The sequence below is a fragment of the Capra hircus genome, chromosome 24, assembly GCF_001704415.2.
Source record: "Capra hircus breed San Clemente chromosome 24, ASM170441v1, whole genome shotgun sequence".
NCBI classification, from domain to species: domain Eukaryota; kingdom Metazoa; phylum Chordata; class Mammalia; order Artiodactyla; family Bovidae; genus Capra; species Capra hircus.
In genome coordinates, this window is record NC_030831.1 from 32881567 (window position 1) to 32902537 (window position 20971).

At 41.7% G+C, this 20971-nt stretch overlaps 1 protein-coding gene across 1 annotated transcript in view; it reads right to left on the reverse strand.

Annotated features, from left to right (window-relative positions):
- Positions 2852 to 20971, reverse strand: part of TTC39C (tetratricopeptide repeat domain 39C) — a 101011-nt gene continuing 82891 nt past the window's right edge. Inside the window, exons 7-14 of the mRNA XM_005697042.3 lie at positions 20148 to 20241; positions 16937 to 17044; positions 8414 to 8523; positions 7244 to 7367; positions 5644 to 5741; positions 5197 to 5301; positions 3893 to 3931; positions 2852 to 3374 (exon numbers count right to left, since the gene is read on the reverse strand). Of these exons, the coding sequence (XP_005697099.2) occupies positions 3285 to 3374; positions 3893 to 3931; positions 5197 to 5301; positions 5644 to 5741; positions 7244 to 7367; positions 8414 to 8523; positions 16937 to 17044; positions 20148 to 20241 (768 nt within the window). The 3' untranslated portion in view covers positions 2852 to 3284. The remainder of the gene's footprint in view (positions 3375 to 3892; positions 3932 to 5196; positions 5302 to 5643; positions 5742 to 7243; positions 7368 to 8413; positions 8524 to 16936; positions 17045 to 20147; positions 20242 to 20971) is intronic.

Here is a 20971-nt window from a genome sequence, read left to right on the forward strand (position 1 = left end):
ATTCCTGGTCAGGGAACTAAGATCCCACAAGCCAAGTGGTGGGGCCAAAAAATATGTAAATAAAATGTACAAACAACACCCAAACCAAAATAAAAAGACATAACAAACAAAACGTGACTGTGTGACCATGTATCTTCATAGATAAGGATCCATATTTGAATACTTGCCACCACAATCTGCTTAAGGAAGCAATCAACTAGGAAAGTTTACATAGCAAAGCAAAGTGTGTGTGTGTATTTTAAAAAACCATGTATGCACTGTCTTTCAATTTTAGTTGTCAGAAAGATAAAAATGCAAATTCTCTAAATAACTGACTTACACAATATGGGACAATAAATATTCTAATTTTCTGTGACATCTGAAAGTAATAATTCTTTACTTAGCTACCATGTGCTAAAATCAAAAAGATACCTACCTATCCCAATAAAAGTAAAATCTTAAATACATTAATCACAGAGGTACATATTATTACTAGACCATGCCTCAAAGTGTGTCAGATTATAATTGTGTTCCAAGTACAGAAAATACACATTAGAGATTTCTCTCATCATAGGCACAATCTAATACAAAAATATATCTGACACTTAGAAATTAGAAGGTCCACTTGACAGCCTCCAAAACAGGAAAAGGGGAAGGAATGATGCCAATATTAAAAAAGCACACACAGATGCAAACATGATTATTGATTATTTTCTTCATCAGAGAGGGGTAAAGAGCAATTTACACCAAACTAGGTTTCCAGGCAGATAACAGTAACTCAAAGGTTGGGTAAGTCACAGCACGCAGGCCAGACTGTTATAAATTACTCCACTCAATAATGTACTCAGATTTCAGTGAATCTAATGGCTTTGTGTACTCAGCGCAGTTTTGCCATTTTAGTATTTTCAGAAACACTATCTACCCCCTCTCAGAGCTCTACCACCAGGTTCCAGATAAATTGCCAGGGCTGCATCAAACCTAGCAGCTGCTGCTGCTGCTAAGTCGCTTCAGTTGTGTCCAACTCCATGCGACCCCATGGACGGCAGCCCACCAGGCTCTGCCATCCCTGGGATTCTCCAGGCAAGAACACTGGAGTGGGTTGCCATTTCCTTCTTCAGTGCATGAAAGTGAAAAGTCAAAGTGAAGTTACTGAGTCGTGTCCAACTCTCAGCAACCCCATAGACTGCAGCCCACCAGGCTCCTCCATCCATGGTATTTTCCAGGCAAGAGTACTGGAGTGGGGTGCCATTGCCTTCTCTGGAACCTAGCAGAGACAGTTTATAAACAGATCTATACATGGACTAGTAAAGAGACTCACTGAGCAGTGTTGCAATCATGTATATTCAGTGAAGTGAACTGAACACAGATTTATTCGAAATCCTGAGATCTCTCTGGAAAAACAAAAAGTTTTAAAGCAGTTAAAGCAGAAAAGTATGAAGCCTTATGTAATCTTTTACTACTGAATAATAAGTAGTTTGAACAATACCTGATCTGAAAATTCAAATAAGTATGAATACTGGAGCAAGAACTTCATGATTCAGAATGCTCCACAATCATAAGTGAGAAATTTGCCATATAAACTATAACCAAGAGGACATGAAAATGGCGAAAGCCATATTTTAAAGATTCATAACATTCTTTCCTTCAAACCAGGGTATCTAAAATTTTTAGACACCAATTTTTCCCTTCAGAAGGCATCTACCTGGCTCCTGGATCTTCCCATTCATGAAAGTAGGTAGCCATCTTTTCTCTCTGGCTAGCATCTAAAACCCATGCAGCAGTCCCACTAGAAAGAAAGTCAATGTTAATAAGCGCTTTGTAAGTAAAAAAACATGAAGCAAGTTCAGCCAAAGTCAGTGAGGAGTAAACATTTTTTTTAAAGAAACTATTATTCCCTCAAAACCTGATTAAGTAGATTAAAGCTGCCAAAGCTCTAGCTGCCCCTCCCATGTTTGTTTTGAAGTGAAATATTAAAACTGCTGATGTTCTATGAGATTATACTTCAGCTAAAAGGATATGTAAATTAAATGACACCCCAAGAGGATATTCTATAGGGTACTGGAAATTTTAAAAATAACTACCCTTAAGATTGATCCAGGTTAGCCACACAATGATGACATAAATTCTAAAATGATTGAGGTATTTAGATTCTTTGAAAACACAGGTGTGCAGTACTGAACAAAGAGGTAAATTCAATGACAATAAAAATTAGCAACAAAGGATTAAAAAATAACTTTGAAGTCTATTTACAATATCAATAACCTGAGCTAAGGGGAAAATGATTAAATCCTGGCAATAGACAGCCCAGCAAATCCTTCACCAGCAAATACTTTGAGGCAAAAAAATCTGTGTGCTTTCAAGAACAGCCTTTTCATGCAATTTGCTGAAAAAGTTCCAAAACTTGGAAATTAGACAATTAATAACAAAGGATGGGAAACACCTATAATGTAGGTGTTACTAATCTTGTCTGTAGTCTAGGTCTTCTAATACATTCGCAAAACAGCTATACTTTGGGCTGTAAAACTATCTTCTATTTGCTTTCATGTCGGCTTTCAAAGGGAAAAAAATGTTTGTCCTTTGAAACATTTTTGTAGACAATCTGGAGATAAATATTTTGATGACACAACTTCAGCTGAGAAGTATTTTTTTTTAATAAGGAAAACTTGGAATTCTGGGTTATATTTGTTTTTACAATAAAAATTATTTGGTCTGTGGTCAGGAGACCTGCATTCTATTCAAGACTCTATAATAAGAGGAATAATTAATTGGAATAATTCAATTTGCTTTTTTGTGCCTGAGGCTCATTTTCTGGACAATGGAGATTAGAATATCTGTGCTATTATTCACAGGAATAGTTTGAGGATAAAGTACAACTGGAAAGCACTGCTATTTTTTTCAAAACACAATATAAATACTATGTTGTGATACTGTTAATAATTTTACAGGTACGTTGTGTTACCAAGTCAGATGTGTGCTTCAGGTAGGCATTCCTACAAGATCGCAGGTTGAATATTTAGTTTACTTTTATTTTAAAAATAATAAATCACAAAACTAAAATGTTTGAACAAGGTCACTTAACCCTCTCCCCAGGTGGTTAGTTATTATTACTACCATCATCATCATTTTTCTTTTTTAAGCTATGTGTTTAAAAGAGGAGATCTTTAATACATCAGCCTAACTGAGGAAACGTGTCCTGGGCCCAGACGGTTTTCGGAAGAAAAGCTGATCTTCGTAAGAGCGGTGTGCTCTGCTTTTAAAGTGCAGAACCTGTGTTGGGGAGGGACACAGCAGGAACTCGGGGTCTGTCACTGAGGGACCAGTTCCCTCACTGAGGCCAGAGCAGCATGAATGCGGACATGCAACCTGTTTTCAAAGTCGTAGCCAGAGAAATCCTCCTGCAAGACCAGAGAGAGAGACTATTAGCTAAGCTGTCGGTGCGACTACAGTATTAACCACACCGCACCTTGTGCTTCCCACAGTAAAACTCCTTATGCTCCTAATAACGGCTTCACATTCACTTTTTTTTTTTTTTAATTCCCCAAACTTCAAATTCTTGTCTGTTTTTAAAATGTCAACTGAATGTTATTAAATGCTGTCTTTGGAAAATTTCCCTTATGTTATTCGAAGTTGCTGCTAAACTTCTCAACTCACGAACACAGTTGTGAAATCCAGTTATTTTCCCACTCAAACAAGAAGAGTTTCTATAAAGCATGATGAGCAATTTCATAGGAATTTTTTGTGTAATTTTACGTAAAAATCAACTGCTCACTGATTCAGTTATGACTTCCCCCTCCAGAAATATTATCAACCAGGACAATCTTTTCACAAAACCTCTTGAATTCAGGCTCAAGAGTACACACAGAGGACAAGGTCACTGGAAAAAGAGAGATTGGGGATTTTGGGGCATTTTTACCTTTGCTTGAAGAAGAAGAGTTCTGCCTCTTCCTACAGTCTATGAATATAAGAAAACACATTATCTCTTAACACCTATGTTTATATATACTCAAGCAGAAAATGTTATAATAGAAGATTTGTTAATTCCAACAATTCATGGTGACCTAGAGGGGAGTCAACTGCTCATTCAAGCATAATGACTCAAATTTTCTTTAATATAATGATGTTTACATCAAGGAATTACTTGATAATTTTTCATAATTTTAACTATTATTCTATAAACAACTAAAAGAGTTAAAATAGTTTAAGACCCTACTAAACAATCTAAATTTGATAATTTAAGTTTATTGGAAGTCAGTCAGCTAGATCTCTTTTTGAAGGCAATACTAATTGAGAACAATCAGCTTCATTTTTCAAGAGATAAATCATACTTGTTGTATTTTATGTATATGTATTTTAGGTTGCATTAAGAGTAAAAATTATCTTAAAGAATATGGCATTAGAAATTTCTACCAAAATTCATAAAAACTGCATTTTCTCTTTTGGTAAAATTAGAATTTCAAATGATAAGACTTATCAGATGACATATTTAAGGATTAGGCTAGAATATTTCTGTTGATTTAGCTCAACTTTTAAAAAAATCCATATATTTGAAAGCTGACTTGAATTTATTGAAACTTAGAATTTTATATAGTTAATAACTGAGCTTCTAAAAGAAGGTATTAAGCAAATCCAGCACTGTTAAAATTCTGTTTTTTAAAAACTGCACCATTGTGCTTAAATATACATCTTAATAATCCATCAAATTTAAAAGGTATTCTAAAAAATTTTAAGTAATCATACACATCATCCTCATTTATTCTCACTACAGTCTTTATTAAATTGGAAAGGCAGGTATTTTTTATCCTGTTTTATAGATTAGGAACAAAGTATATGGTTAACTTAATTGGTATCATACACTAAAAATAAATGATAGCACTGGGATCACAATGTAATTCTGTATTTATCTGAATAAACCACATTACATCATATTATAATGATTATATTATAATCATATTATAACTCTAAAAAAAAAGAATGATTCTGCCTCAAATGAGTTTTTGTTCCAAAATCTATGTTTATCATTGTAACTCCAGGGAATAGATTATGTCCTTCAACACAGTGATACAGGATTAGTAGCTTCTTGGATTCATCCCATGTGAAATCAAGGAAAACAAAACAACAAAAAAAAAACAACTTGTTTTAAATGAAGGATGTTTTGTGCCTGTTCACTTCCACAGTTTTGCTGATGAACATTATTTAAGAAAATAGGCAAGATCTTACCTCTGGTTTGTCTAATAGAAGACAGCCAAGTTCATAGCAAGCATATGGCTGAACGTATAAGTTATTCTGACGACACAACTCATCTTTGACAGCTCTCTGAAAGAACTGAAAGTAATACAGATGTTATTGGAATGAACTAACAAAACTGCCTCCTTACTTCCTCCTCCACCAATTAAAGATTGTCACCTTTGATAAATAGATACTGCCAGAAAAGGAGCCCATAGGTGAAGAAATATTCAAAGGCTCTGAAGTCACATTAAAAATGAACATGAACCATCACCAACTTCTGGCATCTGAGAGGATGACCATCTAATAAAGTGGATGAAATTCATACTGTGATGGGAGACTGGCTTTGTGCAACGCTTTTTCCTTTTTCTCATTCACAAGCCTATATGTAGTTTTTCATAGTTGAGTTTCCTTAGCTATGACACCACATGAACAGTTTACCTGAACAGCATCTTCTGAGTTCCCTAGACATTTGTGTATGGCACCAAGAAGCAAATACTTTAATCCAACGACAGATGAATCATCTACTCCATGGCAAGCTTAAAGAGAAGCAAAGACAGCAAGAAGGGAATACATTCACTTAAGTATCATCAGAAGTTAAGAATCTCATTGCTTAGCAACTTACTGAGTTCAAACTGAGAAGGTTCCCCTTCCTCATCCATTAGTGAGTCTCCTTAGTCCAAGAAAGTGATAATCTTTCTTGTGCCTGCCAATTATATTTTATATTTGCCTGTGTTTGAATTATCTCTAAATACATAGCCTACACTTGTGCATTCAAAAGAACATAGTCCCTAGGATTCTTCACTGTTCCTTTGAGTTAGACATTGGTAGATATTCCAGACTTGCATCAACAATCAGGAATGGGTTTTAAATTATGAATCTTTTTAAATAACAGAGCAGAACTTGCACATCCAAAAACAATTTTATTTCCTTTCAAGTAATCTCCTTGGGTTCTCTGGTGGCTCAGATAGTAAAGCGTCTGCCTACAATGTGGGATCAACCCGGGTTTGATCCCCGGGTCGGGAAAATCTCCTGGAGAAGGAAACGGCAACCCACTCTAGTATTCTCGCCTGGAAAATCCCATAGATAGAGGAGCCTCTTAGGCTGCAATCCATGGGGTTGCAAAGAGTCGGACACGACGGAGCAACTTCACTTTCTTTCACTTTTCAGTCTCCTTCGGAGGGTTACACGCCTACTCTAAATACAAGGCCTCAGTGTACAACTTCTTTTGGAGATGTATTACTCTGCTCTGGAATATCAATACTGATAAACTTTTTGACCTTTGAGAGGAAACCTGTTTTTTTTTTCTTAATAAGCAAAAGGCATCTAAGTCTGATGATAAAAGCATGGGACTCAGGGGCTTCCCTGGTGGCTCAGGGGTAAAGAACCCATTTACCAATGCAGGAGACATGGGTTCGATCCCTAGTCTGGGAAGATCCCACCTGCTGTGGAGCAACTAAGCCTGTTTGCCACAACTACTGAGCCTGTGCTCTAGAGCCCGGGAGCTGCCACTACTGAGCCCACATGCTGCACCTACTGAAGCCCCTGCACCCTAGAGCCTGTGCTCCAAAACAACAACAACAAAAATGCCGCTGCAATGAGAAGCCCGCACCCTGCAATGAAGGGCAGCCCCCACTCTTGCTCCATCTAGAGAAATGCCTGCGTGCAGCAACAAAGACCTAGACTAGCCTAATTCCATTGGAATTCAATGGAAAATGCTATATTTGATCACAAACTAGTGTTACTGCAGAACAATCCGATAAATCTGAGTCCAAAATATTAATACAAAATCAATTCTGGAGAAGGGCAGCATATACCTAAGATGACATTTCCAAAAGATTAATAACCCCGATGATCAGAGAGCATCACCACACACTCCTGAATCTGTTCCTTCCAGGGCTTTCTATCCCTAATACCTAAGTGATGGAATTTTCTTAACCACTAGGCCATTGGTCCCAGAGAGTGACAGATTTGTACTCTCTGAGTCAGTGCAGATGAGTGAGGCACTGAAGGAACAGGCTGCTGTGTATACTTTCTTTACCTTGACTCATCCTCTGTAGGTTCGGTGGGGAGCAGTTGGGGAGGGCTTTCCACAAGTACAACACTTCGATGGATGCCAGCACACAGAGTGCTCTGGTTGGGGTTTGTTTCCGAAATCTCTCCGCCTGCAAGCAGTTAGAATGATTAGGCTACATTTAAAACAAACAAACAAACAAAAAAAACAAATACTTCAGAGACATTAAAAAAAATGCATGGTTCATATTTGATATGAAAAATCCCCTCCCACAAAGAAAGCTAAAAATGAAAATTTCTCTCTGAATTTTGCTTTCTTATTTTTGTTATATTGGTAGATATGCCTTTCTCTCATTATTCAATTCAATCTACTGTCGAGATCCAGGACATATTTTAAAAACTGCAGGATGAAACCAGATTCATTTCGGTTTGAGTCAAAGGAATTTATAAAAGCTGGGTGACAGATATTAACTCAATGGGTTTATACGAAGGCTGTAACACTAGAGGCCTTTTAGTTATGGTTTTATTGACTTTTTAGTGTTCTAATTAGTCCCAGTCCTCTTGGGGGCATTCCCCATTACAACCCAGTTTATACTCAACTAAACCATTAAATGTTCATTCAATAAAAACGTCCAACTAAAAACATGCAGAATTCAGGATATGACAAGCTGTCCTATAACCTACTATAATTCAGCTAAACTGTATTCTTAAAAAGTACAGAAATATATGAGGGCCTTTCTCACTACAGCCCTGGGCCTTTCTGCTGGTCAATTTGATGCACGCTCTTGCTTTTTATTCATCACCCAATGTGACAGTTTCACTAGAAGAGAACCCAGAGTCTGTATCTCTTGCCCAGGTTCTGCTGATCTGCACTCCTCTGAGGCTACCTCACCCTTCAGATATATGCACTCCCTCTCCAGGGGCTCATGAGCTCCATAGGGTCAGTAATGTCTCTCTTCATTCAAAGAAACAATAGCAAACAATAGCTTTAATTATTTGCAACCAACCAGTACTTTGCATTCGGAGCAGGATGACACGCGAGAATATTCTCTCACAGTCGTGAGCTACTTGCTCAGCAAGGAGATCAGCTTTGCACAGGATTCCCTAATTTCCTAGGATTTCCATTTGCTGTCCAAGGTGACCATGGTTAGAAATATCCATTATAAACGACACACCAGATCAACAAGTTCCAACAAACCTTTTTCACAGAAAACTGTTCAATCTGATTGTTTTTCCTTTTGAAGAGCTTCTGAACTTCTTTAAAGACAATCTGTGCCCCGTCCACATCACCGGTGGCTCCTTGACAAACTGTAAGAAACCATCGTCATAATCTTTAAAGTATTTAGGGGGAAAATACCACTAAGGGATACCCAGGTTGATGACGCTTGGAAAAGGTTATTACCAAAGGAGAAAATGGGAGGAGATATTTGTAAAGGCTGTTACATGTGGGACTACACCAACCTGCTGATCCTCATTCCACTGATTCAGTAATTATTTCCCTGCTGCTAGGTTCCCTGAACTTTACAGGAACATGTTGGGGAAACTATCATCATAGATATTGTCACGGAGCACAATCCCATTAGAGCTCACACACTTGGAAAGTGGAAGAAGAATGAAAACTAGGCAAGAACTGGGAGGACTGTGAAAGCTTCACACTGGGAGAGGGACATCCCTGTGCCTGGAAAGAAAGTCATGAAGTAGTCCTGTATATGACAGTCCTTCACTGTCATGAAGTAGTCACGGGTATGTTCATTGGGCGCCTACTACCTACAGCCACCATCAAGGATGTGAAGAAGAAATACACGTGCCTACAGCCAGAAGAAACTTGAATTTCAGCTGGAGAGAGATCACCCACAATTCCAGAGCTACAATGGACGCAGGGAAGAGCGCCTTGGGAGTCTTGCCATCAAAGTTACTTTCAAACAGCTCAACGAGGGAAGGGATGGTTTCTCTTTGGAGTGGTCGGACAGCTCTAAGGAACAATGCAGCCAAGCTGAGCCTTGGAGGGGGCTAAGACTTTGATCTTCATCTACCCCGAGCCCCAGGCAAAGACTCAAATCACACTGCCTCTGCTTCACCTGCTCTCTCCCTTCTCCAAACTTCATCCCAGGCTGCAGTCCCACCTCCTCCATCTGACTTTACCAACCACTCTTTGTCATCCTCTTTGCAACTCCCATGACACTGAATTCCTTTCTATTAATTTCTTGTTGATTTTGTCTTTGGCACATACTGTTTTTCAATCCCCACTTGGAATGTCCATTGATTTGCTAGTTCTTCCTTCTTTATTTGAGCAATCCTAAAACTAGATGGTCCCGTTCTCACATTTTGGGGCTTGGTCAAGCCAGGCACAGGGCTGTGGCATGTCAGAGGATGAGCAGCTACTGGAAGGTCAAAGAAATACAAGCAGCAAGGCCTGGAGAAAGCTGAGGATATCAAGGTGATGGGAAAGGCAGAAGATTTCTCCTGGGAATCACTGGGATTAGCCTGAATATGAAAAGGGAGAGAGAATCCCATTTCCAGTTTTGGAAGCAGTACTGGTCCCGATGTGGGGTCTGAACCCATCCAAAATGACCTCATCTGTTGTGTTACAACATTTCAAAACCAGAAGGAAGGTCGGTGATTGTTTTGTAAAACAATTTGATCGTATTAGAGACCCAGGAAAGTTAAAAGACTTGCCTGAGGTCACACAGTAAATCAGTGAAAAAGAGTAATTTCTGCTGCCCCTAGCTTAAGGTTTCCTTACATAACTGATAATATTATTATATAGTCATATAATTTTCTAAAAAGGAATGAGCGAATGTGGGCACACAAGAGAGTCATAAACATCAACAGTATCAGGATCTGAATCACCTTTGCAGGTCTATAACACTAGTACCTCAGATCCTAAAGCATATATATACCACTTCCTTTTCATAAGTTACAGACAGTTGCCTCAAAGGATGTAGATATTAGAAAGCATGAGCATCTCTGATTTATCCTAAGTCTGAGACCTACACAGACTTAGGAAGCTTGGCCCATCCATTAGGACTAAGCTTTATTGTCATTAGTCGCTCAGTCGTGTCCGATTCTTTTGCGACCCTATGGACTGTAGCCCATCAGGCTCCTCTGTCCACGGGGTTTCCAGGCAAGAACAATGGGGTGGGCTGTCATTTCCTTTTCCAGGGGATCTTTCTGGACCAGGGATTAAACTTAACGTCTCCCCCACTGGCAGGTGGATTCTTTACCAATGAGCCACCAGGGAAGCCCTTAAAGAGATATTCTAATCTTTTGGGGTAACTTATTTTGATGTAATTTCAAACTCATAGAAAATTTGCAAGAATAGTACAAGGATATGGTCCAGCCATCCAACTTCCTACATTACACTTCGGGTAATGTACTAAATGGCACGGAAACCAGGGTTTCAAAAAGAACCACATTCCCAGCAGCATCATTCACGACAGCCAAAGGATGGGAACACCACCAGTGTCCACGGACAATGAACAAATAAAACATGGTCTGTACATACGATGGAATATTATTCAGCCTTCAAAATGAATGCAATCCTGACACATAGTACACGATGGATGAACCTTGAGGACACTATGTTAAGTGAAATAAGCCAGATTCAATCAACAGATACTGTTGAGGCTACCTGCTTGAGGAACCTAGAATAGTCAAATTCATATAGACAGAAGGAGCAGAGTTTATTAGGGGTTGGCATGGGCTTGCGGAGGGGGTGGGTGGGCGGTGGGGTGCATAGTTCTTGTTGAAAGATCATAGAGTTCCACGCCTAAAAGAAAAGAGGGGAATGAGAGAGTCAATTCCTAGGTAGGTTGATAAGAAGTCCCAAGTCCCCGAGGAGGAGGAAAGGGGTCTGGGGCTTTGCGAAGGGGATAGAGGTCTGGAGTCCTCAAGAAGGCGAAAAGGACAAGCACTTTTTTCCACATTGTTTTGTCTTAGTCAATGTAACAGTGTATCTTGCTTGAGGACATGTTTCTCCTTAACAAGAACCTTCCAACTAGTCTTGTTATCTTAAGAAGTATGTTGTGGGGATGGGTCTGGTAAAAGTATATAAGGCTTTGATGACAACTAGCAGTGGGGCACTCTCCATCCCCCTTCTGATGTCTGTGTCAGAAGATTTCTCTGTCCCTTTTTCACTTTAATAAAACTGCTACACAAACACACACACAAAATAAATAAAGATCATTGAGTTTCACTTTTCAAAAAGAAAGTTGGGCAGCGGTGATGGCTATCAAAGAACTTAACGCCACTGAACCACACACTTAAAAATGGTTAAAACAGGGAATTCCCTGGCAGTCCAGTAGTTAGGATTCTGGGCTTTCACCTTCAGAGGCCTGGGGAAATAAGATTCTGCAAGCTGTCCAGTGTAGCCAAAAAAAAATTTTTTTTTAATGATTAAAGTAGATTTTACATTATGTATGGCAAGGGTGAACGTTGACATTCTAGGAATCAGAGAACTAAAATGGACTGGAATGGGTGAATTTAACTCAGATGACCATTAATCTACTACTGCAGGCAGGAATCCCTCAGAAGAAACGGAGTAGCCATCATGGTCAACAAAAGAGTCCGAAATGCCGTACTTGGATGCAATCTCAAAAACGACAGAATGATCTCTGTTCGTCTCCAAGGCAAACCATTCAATAATATCACAGTTATCCAAGTCTATGCCCCAACCAGTAACGCTGAAGAAGCTGAAGCTGAACGGTTTTATGAAGACCTACAAGATCTTTTAAAACTAACACCCAAAAAAGATGTCCTTTTCATTATAGGGGACTGGAATGCAAAAGGAGGAAGTCAAGAAACACCTGGAGTAACAGGGAAATTTGGCCTTGGAGTACAGAATGAAGCAGGGCAAAGGCTAATAGAGTTTTGCCAAGAAAATGCACTGGTCATAGCAAACACCCTCTTCCAACAACACAAGACAAGACTCTACACATGGACATCACCAGATGGTCAACACCAAAATCAGATTGATTATATTCTTTGCAGCCAAAGATGGAGAAGCTCTATACAGTCAGCAAAAACAAGACCAGGAGCTGACTGTGGCTCAGATCATGAACTCCTTATTACCAAATTGAGACTCAAATTGAAGAAAGTAGGAAAAACTGCTAGACTGTTCAGGCATGACCTCAATCAAATCCCTTATGATTATACAGTGGAAGTGAGAAATAGATTTAAGGGACTAGATCTGATAGATAGAGTGCCTGATGAACTATGGAATGAGCTTTGTGACACTATACAGGAGACAGGGATCAAGACCATCCCCATCGAAAAGAAATGCAAACAAGCAAAATGGCTGTCTGGGGAGGCCTTACGAATAGCTGTGAAAAGAAGAGAGGCGAAAAGCAAAGGAGGAAAGGAAAGATATAAGCACCTGAATGCAGAGTTCCAGAGAATAGCAAGAAGAGATAAGAAAGCCTTCCTCAGCGATCAATGCAAAGAAATAGAGGAAAAGAACAGAATGGGAAAGACTAGAGATCTCTTCAAGAAAATTAGAGATACCAAGGGAACATTTCATGCAAAGATGGGCTCGATAAAGGACAGAAATGGTCTGGACCTAACAGAAGCAGAAGATATTAAGAAGAGGTGGCAAGAATACACGGAAGAACTGTACAAAAAAGACCTTCATGACCCAGATAATCACGATGATGTGATCACTAATCTAGAGCCAGACATCTTGGAATGTGAAGTCAAGTGGGCCTTAGAAAGCATCACTACGAACAAAGCTAGTGGAAATGATGGAATTCCAGTTGAGCTGTTTCAAATCCTGGAAGATGATGCTGTGAAAGTGCTGCACTCAATATACCAGCAAATTTGGAAAACTCAGCAGCGGCCACAGGACTGGAAAGATCACTTTTCATTCCAATCCCAAAGACAGGCAATGCCAAAGAATGCTCAAACTACCGCACAATTGTACTCATCTCACATGCTAGTAAAGTAATGCTCAAAATTCTCCAAGTCAGGCTTAGCAATACGTGAACCGTGAACTCCCTGATGTTCAAGCTGGTTTTAGAAAAGGCAGAGGAACCAGAGATCAAATTGCCAACATCTGCTGGATCATGGAAAAAGCAAGAGAGTTCCAGAAAAACATCTATTTCTGCTTTATTGACTATGCCAAAGCCTTTGACTGTGTGGATCACAATAAACTGTGGAAAATTCTGAAAGAGATGGGAATACCAGACCACCTGACCTGCCTCTTGAGAAATCTGTATGCAGGTCAGGAAGCAACAGTTAGAACTGCACATGGAACAACAGACTGGTTCCAAACAGGAAAAGCAGTACGTCAAGGCTGTATATTGTCACTCTGCTAATTTAACTTATATGCAGAGTACATCATGAGAAACGCTGGACTGGAAAAAACACAAGCTGGAATCAAGATTGCCAGGAGAAATATCAATAACCTCAGATATGCAGATGACACCACCCTTATGGCAGAAAGTGAAGAGGAACTAAAAAGCCTCTTGATGAAAGTGAAAGAGGAGAGTGAACAAGTTGGCTTAAAGCTCAACACTCAGAAAATGAAGATCACGGCATCTAGTCCCATCACTTCATGGGAAATAGATGGGGAAACAGTGGAAACAGTGGCAGACTATTTTTGGGGGCTCCAAAATCACTGCAGATGGTGACTGCAGCCATGAAATTGAAAGACGCTTACTCCTTGGAAGAAAAGTTATGACCAACCTAGATAGTATATTCAAGAGCAGAGACATTACTTTGCCGACTAAGGTCTGTCTAGTCAAGGCTATGGTTTTTCCTGTGCTCATGTATGGATGTGAGAGTTGGACTGTGAAGAAGGCTGAGCGCCGAAAAATTGATGCCTTTGAACTGTGGTGTTGGAGAAGACTCTTGAGGGTCCCTTGGACTGCAAGGAGATCCAACCAGTCCATTCTGAAGGAGATCAACCCTGGGATTTCTTTGGAAGGACTGATGCTAAAGCTGAAGCTCCAGTACTTTGGCCACCTCATGCGAAGAGCTGACTCATTGGAAAAGACTCTGATGCTGGGAGGGATTGGGGGCAGGAGGAGAAGGGGATGACCCAGGATGAGATGGCCGGGTGGCATCACTGACTCGATGGACGTGAGTCTGAGTGAACTCCGGGAGTTGGTGATGGACAGGGAGGCCTGGCGTGCTGCGATTCATGGGGTCGCAGAGAGTCGGACACGACTGAGCGACTGAACTGAACTGAACCATACTTTAAAGAAACCTCTCAGCTATAAGATAAACAAGGTTTGAAGATCTAATGTATAATAACATAGTGACTACAGACGATAATACTGTATTGTAAATTGAAATCTGCCAAGAGGAGAAAAAAAGAAAAATGATTTAAAAAAACAACAACAAGGAACTAAGTCCCCAGTGGCAGTGTTACCAGTCCTGTAATGCCCATCTTCTCAGGTGCTGCCTGTAACACATACCAGTCCTTCAAGCCAACTCAGATAACAGCTCCTGCAAGCAGCCTGCACTGAGAGCTCTACGGCGAGCTCCCCCCGCCCACCTCCTTGAGCCCTCTTTATGTGAAGCTCTTCACACATCATCTTCATGAAACCCCGGTGGAGAGGTGGAGACTGGAGTCTTCCATGCTTTATCATTTCCTACAACTGATGTGATCCTGGGATTTCCAGTGAGAATAAATGCTCCTCTATAGAGCCACACTGTACATTTATTTCTTCATGCTCTATGCTCCACAAAGATTTTTAAAAAATGCATAGCTCATCAGTATCACCTTTCTAGATTCCATATATATGCGTTAATATATGATACTTGTTTTTCTCTTTCTGTCTCACTTCACTCTGTAACAGGCTCTAGGTTCATCCACCTCATTAGGACTGACTCAAATGTGTTCATTTTTATGGCTAAGGAATAGCCTATTGTGTATATATATCCCACAGCTTTATCCATTCATCAAGCAATGGAGACGCAGACATAGAGACAGACTTGTGGACACAATGTGTGAGAGGGTGAGACGAATGGGGAGAGTATCACGGAAACACAACGACCAAATGTAAAACAGGCAGCCAGGGGGAAAGTGCTGTATTATGCAGGGAGCTCCAATCAGGTGCTGTGTGGCAACCTAGAGAGGTGGGAAGGGGTGGAAAGCTCAAGAGGGAGGGGACATATGTATACCTGTGGCTGATTCATGTTGATGTATGGCGGAAACCAACACAATATAGTAAAGCAATTATCCTCCAATTAAAATAAAACAAATAAATACCTGCCCACACTGACTACCTGATCCTATCACCCCACAGTGACAGCAGCCTCTCTGTTTTGGTTCATCACCGTGCAGGACACACCAAGCCCACTCAATAAACAGCTGCAATTTTCATCTGAGATGCCTCTGAGTTCTGTAAACCAACCCTTAAAGTATCCTAGCAGCATACTGAAAATATTCCTACTCAAACATCAACAACAAGAGCCAGATGAAAATGGATTAACACCCTGTGGGGTCTATAGGAAGGCCTGCGGGTATAAGGGCTTCCATCCTGATTGCTAATGGACTGTAGTTCCAGAACATTCTGGATATACACACGGGTCACTGTTAATTCTCTTCCCATTTTAAAGAGACCAGTTGCAGGGATGGAATGACAGGAGATGTTCTGTTAAATGCAAACCTTCAGAGAAATAAGAATATATTTAAAATAATGCTTGGATCAGTTTTAAATTTTAAGTAAAAGAATCGCTTCTGCGTGTGTGTAAGGAAAGCTCATTGCTAGAGGCAGGAGAAGTACACTCCCTGGGTCTCTTCAATCCCTACCTAAACCATTCTGCGTCACACAGGCAATTCATGGGGCTCAGGGCACAGAGAGCTGTTCTGTCCACCAGGTGGCAGCATGTCTTTACCTATCTGTTCATGAAAGGGGAAAAGGCAACGTACACTGATACGCCTGTAAGAAAGTGTAAGCTGTTTCTCCCATAATGACATGCAGTGTTGAAACACCTTGTGCTCTGCAAAATCACACTAATTATAACAGGGTTAAGAGGCAAAACAAGGCTGGAACAGACTACTCAAAACCTGTGCAGCTCAAAACGAGGGCACTAACAATGCAAACGAAGATATGAACACTATTTAAAAGACGTGTTCAATGCTTTAAAGTTCTTTAAGCGCCTGATAAACGAAAAATAGATTTGAGGAAAAAAAGGAGAGGGGCGAGGGTAAGTTGAGGCTGTTTAGGACAAAGTGTACGGAAACGAGAATGTCATAACAGGCACGTCCAGGACCCAGCATGTGACGGACCCAGCCCTGGGGAGGGCACTGGAAGGGGCAGGGCGTGCAGCATCGACGTTCCCAACGTTCCACTGGGTGGGTGGGAGCTGTATTCAGCTGCTATTTACTTGCAGTCCAGAACAGTCCTTTAGCTACCTGATCTGAAGATCTGATTCACTGGAAAAAATCCCGATGCCGGGAAAGATTGAGGGCAGGAGGAGAAGGGGACAACAGAGGACAAGATGGTCCAATGGCATTACCGACTCAATGGACATGAGTTTGAGCAAGCCCCGGGAGATGGTGGAGGACAGAGGAGCCTGGCTACTGGAGCCCACAGGGTCTCAAAGAGTCAGACACAACTCAGCGACTGAACAGAAACAATAACACGTGCTGTGGGAAACTGTCAAGAACACTCTTCCGCATCCTCTGCCCGTCGCTCTCCATCCAACTGCATGAGGGCGCTAGTCTGAGACAGAGGAGGGCGTGCTGTGACCACGTGTCCCAGGATCCACTCACCTGCAGTTAGGTAGGCGTAGTAGCACTGGGACCACCGGGACTCATTTTTTAGCCTCTCAAAGGAATCGAACGCGTCCTTGAAATTCAGCTCTATCATGCTGCACCAACCTGTAAAACAGACGTTTTTAGAAAAGGATCCTAAAGTAACACAGGCTTCCCTGGTGGCTCAGTGGTAAAGAATTCGCCTGACAATGAAGGAGACACAGGTTCGATACCTGGATTGGGAAGATCCCTTGGAGAAGGAAGTGGCAACCCATTCCAGTGTTCTTGCCTCAAAAATCCCATGAACAGAGGAGCCTGGTGAGCTACAGTCCATGGGATTGCAAGAGTCGGACACAACTTAGCGACTGAACAGCAAAATAACAGGCTTTTCAGCACATCTGTAGGTTACACATCTCTCATCCTGCTAACTTCCTCTGCAAGTGTTCCATGTAAACCACCTGAGAACTTCATAATTCTCTTTTTCTTCTTAAACATTTTCAGTGGGATGCTTTGAGGAAGACACAGCATCTCTGATTTCACAACTGGTGAGGCAGTATAGAAGGGAAAGGCATAAAGATTTTGAGGAAAATGGTCTAATTTGTCTTCAGTTGTGCAATAAACCTAAGCACAGCAGTGCTGCTCTCCCAAGAACAGGCAGAGAAAAAGAGGCTACTAGATTATATAACACGGTGACCACCTCGGAAGTCTCACATACTCACCAGCGCGTTCCTGATCACTGGTAATTAGCAAACTGCTCAGAGGAGTAGAGAGCGAGCCAGTGAGACATTAAGTATTTGCCACTCTCCCTCTGGGGGGCAGAGAAAGGACCCAGCTCTCTCAGAGCAAAACATCCTTAGGCTGGCATCCTGGGGGTGGGTAGGGGTGGGGAGAAGCAACAGCAGCAAGGATATAAGGAGTTTTATCCTCTGCTGTTAGTAACAGCAGCTCCCCATCACAGAGCCAGCCCTGTGTGTGCCAGGCACCTGATGTAATTCTCTCTAACCCCAGTGCAGTCTTGGAAAGGTGGCTGATGGTGCCGCACCTGACCAAGGAGAAAGCCTAAGGCATGAAGAGGCTTCGTGACTTGCTCAGGGTCACACGGCTTAGAAGAGGGAAGAGCTGAGGATCAAAGGCCATCGCGCTCTCCTTTCTGCGATCTGCCTAACAAGTTCTGTTATCCACTCCACGAAGAAGTCACGTCACCTGACACCCTACAGGGATGAGGGGAAGCCACACTTCCAGGAAATTCAGCGTCAAACTCCACGGGATATGATATGAAGTTGACGTATTTTAGAGTAAAACCTGGGGCTAGTTATTTCCATCCTAAAATAGACTTCAGGGTAAGACTTGGATTCAGTGCAAAAGTAGAGGTGGGGGTAGCACAAAACCAAAATAAGGAGGCTGAGTTCTGATTGTGCTGTTCCCGCCCTCCACCCACACCCCAGGTTAACCCTAAGTCCCCAGCACTGGGTTCCATGATTTCTAAGCTTTCTTCAGCTCTAACATTCTGCCCCTCCACAGACCCGGAAGTGGTGCACACACAAGAAAAGGCCACCATGATCAGTCTGTAATATATACAGTATCAAATCTTTATGTTGGACACTTTACTACAATGTTACATGTCAACTCTATCTCCATGAAACTAGAAGAAAAAAAGAGTATCCTAAACAAGAAACATGAAAGGTCACCAAAGCCAGTTCAAGTTCTATACTACCATGTCTCATATTCCCTTCCACATTATGGCTACAAACCAGAGCTCCAGCAAGTTGGTGGTTGTTGTTTACTTGCTAAGTCATGTCTCTTTTGTGGCCCCATGGACTGTAGTCTGCCAGGCTCTTCTGTCCAGGGGATTTCCCAGACAAGAATATTGGAAACGGTTGTCATCTCCTTCTCCAGGGAAGCTTCCTGACCCCGGGATCAAACTCAAATTTCCTGCATTAGCAGGTGGGTTCTTTACCACTGAGCCACCAGGGAAGCCCCCCCAGCAGAGGTTAGACTGCAGAAAAATATATTTCCCACTGGATCACATTTGATCTTCACTTTCTAAGCTATAACAGACGTATAAAACATAATACTGTTTATTGGGCAGTTCTCAAATCAGTTAGCACTCTCCTTTAAAAAAAAAAAAAAGATTCAGGAAGACAAATACATCTTTGGCAGGCAAGCAAGCAGCAGGCACTGTAAGGTCCACACTGCCAGGTGACAACTGCCTCCCCAGGCTTCCTCCATCTCTTCTTTTGTGTCTCTGACGATAGCCTTTGGAGTCTCAATTTAACTTTTGGTTCTCATCACCACCTCATCTTTTCTCCCGTCTCTGCTCCCTCCTTCATTCCTTGTACATGAGCTATATACAGTGTGACCTTGAAGTCTTGGCTCAATCTCTAAAAAGCATGAATCCCTTACTAAAATGTGTTTCTGCTGTTTCAAGTCCAAAGCTGTGTTTATGCTTCTCAGCATAATTAAGCCACCGTCACAGTCAAGGATTATGGAATCACTAATGTATTTTAGTGCAGTCAGCCAAAAAAATATTATAGCAACAACTTTGGGGGAGGGATCTCCCCCTTTGGGAGAGGGGGGCTAAATCTTGGGCAAACAAATGCCTCCGAGTCTGTCTATAAATGCGTCTCCCGAGAGGGGAGAAGCAGGAGGAAGTGGCTAACACGTGTGCCAGGTACCCTGCCTCACGCTCATTCGGGTACTTTCATTTAAACCACACAGCTGCTCCAAGGGCTACTGCAGGGCGAGGTCTCCTAGTTAGTTGGTAGAAGAGCTAACTGGGTTTGGAATCCATTCACCCAATCTCTAAGCCGGACTTTTCTTCTCAGGTACACATTGGTGGGAGGGAAGAGATAACAGTTCTGAATTTTAATATCCAGTCCAATAAAAGAGTCAAAATTGGTTCTTTTTTTTTTTTTTTTTTTCAAAATTGGTTCTTACTCTATTCATTCAACTGTGCCTATTAGCCTAGAGTCAAATCGTCAAAGGAACAAATTATTGGAAAGAAGTAATGAGAATTCACTGAGATAAGTATCGCTACTTCTGCTATGGTAACAAAGTACTGTTATTACAAAAGGCAGCCAGCATTTCACAAAGACACAAACTGCACAGCGTTACCAGTGAAAGAGCGCACGGGCGTGCATTAACACTTGCAGGACAAGAAGCTGGACATAAACCGCTGTGTTAATAGACTATTTCATGACAGGCGACTGGACCGACATTCAACACTTACCAATTTCATACAGACAAACATGCTGGATTTCCCTCTGGTCTACTGCTAGCTCCAGAGCAGTATGGAAGGAAGTCAAGGCACTGTTGATCTGACACTACGGAAAAAAAATGAAAACAGAGTCACTGGCTTAAGATCTATCATTAACATTGCGACAGAGGATGAGATGGTTGGATGGCATCACCGACTCAAAGTTCATGAGTTTGAGCAAGCTCCAGGAGACGGTGAAAGATAGGGAAGCCTGGCGTGCTGCAGTCCATGGGGTCGAAAAGAGTCTAACGTGACTGAGCGACTGAACAACAAAAGCATTGTTTTCCCAAATTCAAAAGTGTCTTTTCCCTTGTAGTTACTTTAAACAGATTAAGCAGTATAGAAGAGAGTGATCTGAAGACTTCCGGGGAAATGGCCCCATCCATGGTTGTGAGCGGAACCGAGCTCAGAGTACCTCTCCTTCTGTTCAGCCAGAAAGACCCCCCAGGAGGGCTGGGCCCACAGCCCCTCCTGCCACTGGGGCTCTCTGTGCACCTGTACACTAGAACTTGGTGGAGTCCAGTGATGAGCTGAGCTGATCCTTGGGACAGCTGACTTCGACAGGAGAGGGACTGCACGTCCTCCTCCTGTGTATACCCACAGGGCCCAGGGAGACTCGCAGTCAGCACTGTCGGGAGCCAGTCCCCAGGTCCAGCCTCAGCCGCTCTCCCTGCTGGGACCCCCTCACTCTCAACCCCACAGCTCAGTGCTATTGTCAGATTGCTTCTGGTCATCACCTCTATTCTCCAGACACTTTAGAAACTGAGGATCCAGATCTCTCTTCCTACTTTTGCGTT